Raw genomic sequence first — 6,768 nt, forward strand, 5'->3', positions numbered from 1 at the left:
TCTGGAGGATAAGGGAACAGATGTGTCCTTGTTGGGAGTATAAAGTTAACTTGACCAGATAAAGGCAGTATAAGAGCATACACTGACCTGTTATTCTGTTTGCTAGGACTCTATCCTCAAGACACAAGTGTGAAGGTGAACGCAGCAGATTTAACAACATTAATTAAAAGCAGCCTGGATGCCCCAAATAAAGGCTAAGAATACCTTGTAGCCATTAAATTGCTGAAGGAGCCCCCCACTGGGGAACTGAACCTAGGGCTAAGCACATGCTTTACCACTTAACCATGGCCTCTGCCACTCAGACTACCTTGACTTGGGAAACAGCCAATAGGAGACACTGTAAAAGGAGAACCTCAATTATCTCTTATTTTCAAAGCATAAAATTTTGCTAAAATGTGGATTTTTATATTTTTGGGGTGCATGTGCAAAGAAAAAGGGTTTATCATATCAGTAGTGGCCATCTCCAGACGGTGGACACAGGTCTTCCATATTGTTTTCTAAGTGTCTTATATGGAGTATGTATTACTTTTGTAATCAGAAAAAAGTTATTAAAAAATTTTAAATGCAAAAGTGCCTCAAAACAGCAATTTTAAAATCTGGGGGTCCTGAAGACAGATCTGTGTAGGGTCTTGCTCCTTTGTCATCAGCAGGATTGTCTTGAAATGAACTAACAGATTTTTCTTAACTTTGTGTTTTTTGACAGGAGAAATGAACAAAGACAACCCTCCAACCCAAATGCTTTGTAAACAATGCATGAGTGACATATCTCATGTCATGGCACATTATGGGGATAAAGCGGCCCAAAGACCCAGCAAGCCAGGCCTCTGTTTACAAGGCTTTTTCCTGGTTGTTATAAATGGTTCTCTGGCCCAGGTCTATGCATCTGCTTCCTATCTTGGTGGTTTTTTTTTTTTTTTTTTTTACTTTGGCTTTAGAGTGTTTTTTTTCCCCCATGCAATATACTTTGATCCTATTCTTTTTTTCTCCAACACCTCCTAAATCCTCCAGACCCACTCAGCTTCATGTTCTTTCTCAAAAAAAAAAAAAAAAAAAAAAGTTTGTTATGTGGTGACCAAAAACAAAACAGAAAAAGCATGGAGTTGGAGTGTGGTTGACAGACCAGCCATAAGTGACTTCTCTCTCCCAGAAGGCATCAATTACAAATGACTTCCTGGTGGGTTTTGTGTCCTTTTCCCTTTTTCTGTGCTGGAATTTTGTCTGGTTTGAACTCGGGCTGGGCTGGTGCTTGCTGCCAGTTCCTCAGTGTTTCAGCCCTGTTATGTCTGGAAGACATTGCTTCCTTGCAGCTGTCTAACTTTACTGGCTTTTACAATCTTCTGCCCTCACCTCAGAATTAGACACCTGAGCCCTCTGTCAGAATGGGAGACCTGCCCTGGCTCTCAGCATCTTGACTAGCTCAAGTCACTGGTGGTAGTGTGCACCCAGCAGAAGTCCTTGGCCTCTGAACATTGTAGAGCCCTACACAGATACAGTCCCAAGAGCAGGAGGGGCTTATATCATAACTAAACACGTACCGGATCTAGCTTCTTCCTCATCAGAACTTCAAAATAGTGCTTCTGATGCAGCAAGTCAAATATGTATGTCATCTCATTGTACCTTCCAATGCCAGTGAGGAGGCGTACCTAAGGGAAAGAGTACTTGAGTTCCTGGAGCCAAACCACCCCCATCACCAAATGCCAAGCTCCGTGATGACAAGGGTTAATGGTCAGGCTACCATGCTTCATTCCCTCCCAGTCACTCACTGAGGTTTCTCTGGATAATTTGGAAATCAATCTTTGGGATGTCGTTGGCTGTCACTCTGTCTACAAAACACCTTGCTAAGTGGGTGCTTCCTCTCGTCACTCCTCATCCCACTGAGGTTAATTTGGGGACACATCATGCTTGAACCTGGTTTGGAGGAGAAGCAGTTCTTTCCCCTGGAAAAGTTGACTTACCTGGCAAGAAGGTACAATAGCCCTGGGACATGGCAGGGGACATCTTGCTGCTCTTTTGGGACACTACTTTAACAAATCAACCAGGAACAAAGGGCTGAACTGTCTGGCCAGTAATCAAGTAGATGTGGGGATCCAGAGGGCAAAATTCCCCAAGACCCTATCAGCTGTGAGCTGGGGCCCTTGTCTGTTTCTCTTCAAAGCTGCCTCAGGATGAGAGTGGGTTTGAGGGGACTACTCACCACCAGCCCGTACTCCTCGTTGGGAGCCAGGTGGTTATCTGTAAGCATCCGGGCAGCCTGTAGGACTCTGATGATCCCCTCCATGTGGCATGTGAAGGTGAAGCAGTGATGGGCCAGGATCAGGAGCTCTGTGGCTAGGTTAAGATGGGTAAGATGGGCTTGTTACTACTGTTGACTTTTGCTTGGCAGGAAAGTGAAGAGCCTGGCAGAGAGCTCTCATCCTCAGACAGTCTTAAACTTAAATAGCAAGAACTGGAAGCAGTCTAAAGGTGCTACAACAGTATAAAAGTTTTAGTTATGAGGACTTACTGCAGGACAGCTCCCCGTAGGGGACAGAGGGAATCTTGTCCAGCAACTTCATGCCTACCAGTGTGCGGTCTTGACACACAGCAGTTAGCTGAAGAAATGTCTGGCTTTCCTCTGCTGGGTTGAAAGGCTGCTTTTCTCCTGCACAGAAAGATGTGGAGACAGGCACTGAGCTTGCCATAAAAGAGCTGGCAAAAGGACCAGAGCATGGGGCCAGGAGGCCAGCTTTGTCCAGGCCTGGCAGCAGGAGGGAATTCTGACAGCTTTCCCTCTGGTCCTATAGGACAGGGGCATTCTTCATTGGCAGAACTGTTCTAACCATGATCGTAAAACAATACAGAGCAATAAGATGAATGTAAAGGTTTTTTTTGTTGTTGTTGTTTGTTTGTTTGTTTGTTTTTTAACAATCTGGAATCTTGAAAGGATAACATACAAGCTGTGTATGACTGTAACATTCCAATCTTTAGTACTGGGAAACAGTGCTGTCCGAGGTTGGGGAGGTCTGGAGAGAAGGATACCTGTTCTCTCTGATGAGGTCAGCAGCTCTCGGGTCACCTCTTCAGCCACTAGTTCAGCCACAGTGTCTGGCTTAATGCCCTGGGTGCTAATGAAGACCTGGGCTTGTCTGCATCGGTCAGGCCGCTGAGAAGCCAAGATTGTCCGGAGCATGGCTTCACTGTCCCTGGCAGCAATATCTGCATAGGAGCAGCCCAACTCCTAAGTGGAAGGAGGAGCAGAGTCATTTTTTAAGCAAAAAGTAAGAGAATGCATTCTGAAATGTGTGGGCAGACCACTGCTGCCAGAGATTAGCAATCCCAGCACTCCAGAAGCAGCTAGTAGTGTGCCTTCTAGTCCTGCCATTTTACCAAGTCAGGTTCCTCACCTTGTGATGAACATTGGTCTTTTCAATAATACAATGTAAAGGAGTGGAATGAAATGTGAAAGACCCTTTATTCCTGGAGCATAAGCTGAGGCCTAAGTCTCCAGAGACCCCAGTCTAAGGCAAAGGGCTGCACTGCTCAGCCTTGTTTCCCTCATATCTGCATTTTCTGACTGTTTTTCAACCAGCACAGGGCCACATACAAATCCTGGCTGCTCTGGATCTTTTGCAGTAAGGAGATGAAGCAGGAGACAGTCTCACTACACAGCCCAGGCTGGCCTCAAACTCCTGGCAATCCTGCCTCTTTGTATGCATCAAATGTTATATGTAATGTTCGAATCATGAAGTCTAGAAGGAACTCATGTTCAAATCATTTATAGAGAAGAGCCAGGAGCCCATGGAAGGTTAGTACCTTGCCCTACGTTTCAAACTGACCTGGCATCCTCTGCACTCGTCCCCAGATGGGCCAACATCTTGATAAGGGCCTTACGTACAAGTCATAGTTCCCCGTTTTCTTGTGGCTTTGAGGATCCAGGGACCTGCTCATGCTAGGCGTACACTCTACCCCTGACACTTTCATAATTATCATCTCAAGAGCTGCCACTGCAATGTCCAAAGTCCCCCAACTTCCCACTTCCCTTTCAGACAGTGCTCTGTGGGGATCCCCCTCTCACACATACCTTGGCAAGTTCATAGAGACAGAGGACCTGCCGGCAGTAGCTCTTCCCATGGAGGCACTTGCTTGTGAGGCCTCGGAGAGTCCTTGCCACTTCATCCGTAGATGGCAGCATCATAGATGACTGACTATCCAAACTTGAAGCTGAAAGCAAACCCAAGTCTGAAGGGAGCTTTAGGCTGGCCTCTCCCGAGAGCTCCCCATGACTTTATCACTCTGAAAAGTACTGTTCCCCCCCCCCCACCCAACTGAACACCCATGATGCTCCTGGGTCTGGGGCCACTCTGACAGAGCCCCACTTAAACTTGGATCACCACCTTTCAGGAATCCAGCCATGATTTCTTCAATGATCTCACACTACCTCAGACTCAAAGCTTCCTGATACTCTAGAGGTCAGCACCAAGACACTGTCAGACCCCTCTGCTCCTGAATAATGCCTCAGTTTGCACAGCCAATACATCTCCTGATCTCCAGACTATCTCTCAATCTCCTTGGTCCTCACTTCACCCTGCTCTGCCCCTGGCTGCCAGCCTCCCTTCTCCTTCAAATCACTCCTTTACAGTCTTATTCTGGGTTTTTAAAAAGGAAATTGTGGGGTTGGGGATTTAGCTCAGTGGTAGAGCGCTTGCCTAGCAAGCATAAGGCCCTGGGTTGGGTCCTCAGCTCTGGGAAAAAAAAAAGAAATTGTAAGGCCAGGCATGCAGAAGAGTGTTTGCCTTAGGTACAATCCCAGCACTGTAAAAATCCCAAACCCTAGCCTGAAATAGGAGAAATGTTGCTTACTTGGTAAAAGGTTTCTATGAGGAAAAAAAGAAAGTAGAATATATAACACTGTTTCCTTTTTGTCTCTTAGCACCAGCTAGCCTGAAACTCCTTTTCGTAGCCCAGTCTGGCCTTAAGTTTGAAGTGGTTGTCCTGCTTCAGCGTCCCAAGTGCTTAGATTATAGGTGTGAGCTGCCACCTTGCTGTTTGTGTAGTGCAGAGTTTACTATCAATAAAACACCAACAAACTATGGCTCATCCACTCAGTAGAATAACCTTTCCTCATTAGAGAGTCTACTGGTACATCCTGACAGGGAAAACATTTAGATTAATATGACAGAATCTAACTTTTGGGGAAATGTTTTGTATGTGCTTGTACTGGCATGCAGAAAATAACATATACCATGCAAGCAAAAGACTGGCATTCTGGCAACTTTGAAAAGATAGCATTGAATTTACTTTTCGCATTTTACCTGACTGTACTCTGTCATTTGTTAACTAAGCATGGCAAACTTTTATGCTTCTATTAAGCATCATGAGCTGAAGCTGTAGCTCACTTGGCCAAGTGCTTGCCTAGCATGCCTGGAGCCCTGGGCTCCACTTGCATTGTCTCAAAAGTCAGCACAGTGGCACAAGCCTATGATCCCAGCCCTCCAGAAGTGGACACAGAGATTCAGTAAGACGCTCAAGGCCACCGCTGGCCATACAGTGATACAAACAAACAAAAACAGCTTAAGTCTAAAAACATACACTTTAAAAGTGAAGCAGGGTTTTGGGGGATATCTCTCTGATCCCAGTCTTTGGGGGTAGGAGGTCAAGAGTTCAAAGTTATCCTTGGCTACACAGCCAGTTGGAGGCCAGCCTAGGCTATGTCTCAAAACACAACAAACCAACCCCCAAATGACGATGGTGGTGGTGATGATAAATGGAGCACAACTCAGGCCATGTGAATCCCTCACTAAGGGCATTGAGTGCTAGCAAGAGGAAATTGGCTCACTGCACTCTGTTCCTCCCCCAAACGCCGGCTGTATAACTCCTAGACATGCAGTGGCTGTATGAGGAGCCTGAGAGCAAAGCAAGGACACTGGAGGTGACCAGAACTGGCATTTCCTGTGTCTAGTAAGCTGTAGAAACCTAGACCTGAGCATGGAGGCAGAGGAGAGACTGAGTGTGTCCGTATAGAAGAGCACTCGAGCAAGCCATTGTTTTTAAGGTAGAGCATAAACACCTGTGCTTACTCTCCCCCGCCCTGGCATCCAAGCCACCTCTTGGCAGTGGTGGTAGAGGCTGCAGTGAGTTGGGGGTTGGGAGGAGGTAAACCATACTGCTTTTTGGAGAGAATCTGGGCTCAATTCCCAGTACTCACATGGCAGCTCACAACCAACCCTAACTCCTGTTCCAGGGGGTGGATACCCTCTGCTGTCTGCTGAGGGCAATGGATACACATATGATGTACAGACAAACATGGGTCTATAGTGAGTTCCAGGCCAGCTGGGGCTACATAGAAAGACCCTGTGTCAAAAAGAGGTGAGGGGCTGAAGAAACTGCTCAGCAGTCAAGAATGCTGGCTGTTCTTCTAGAGGATTCTCAGAATCCACATGGAGACTTACGACTGTCTATAACTCTATTTCCACCGGATCCAATACCCTGTACTGGTCTGTGCGAGCACCAGGCACACACGGTGCACAGATATACACACAGTGAAAAACACCCATGCACATTTCTTAAGAAACAACAACAAAAAACAATGCATAATGTGGTAGAAAAGAAAACAGTCCAAATCATCCAGAAAGCAGGAAAGAAAAGGTTTCCTCAAAAATCACAAACTATGCTCTTCGGCTGAGGATCTCCAAGTGGTAAGGACGTGGCTGGCTTCTTTCTGCTTTTCTGATCTCTCAGCTTTTTACCCCGATATCTGGCCCCCAGGTTGACTGCTTGTGTGTGGGTGTG

General features: G+C 46.3%; 1 protein-coding gene across 1 annotated transcript in view; it reads right to left on the reverse strand.

Moving 5' to 3' along the window:
* The window catches only part of Spg11 (SPG11 vesicle trafficking associated, spatacsin), a 51,137-nt gene that overhangs the window by 3,063 nt on the left and 41,306 nt on the right, over window positions 1-6,768 (reverse strand). Inside the window, 5 exon segments of the mRNA XM_036184286.1 lie at window positions 1,536-1,643; window positions 2,195-2,328; window positions 2,504-2,641; window positions 3,019-3,217; window positions 4,061-4,252. Coding sequence (XP_036040179.1) covers window positions 1,536-1,643; window positions 2,195-2,328; window positions 2,504-2,641; window positions 3,019-3,217; window positions 4,061-4,252 — 771 coding nt within the window.

This window comes from Onychomys torridus, chromosome 4 (genome assembly GCF_903995425.1).
Source record: "Onychomys torridus chromosome 4, mOncTor1.1, whole genome shotgun sequence".
Classification (NCBI taxonomy): Eukaryota; Metazoa; Chordata; class Mammalia; order Rodentia; family Cricetidae; genus Onychomys; species Onychomys torridus.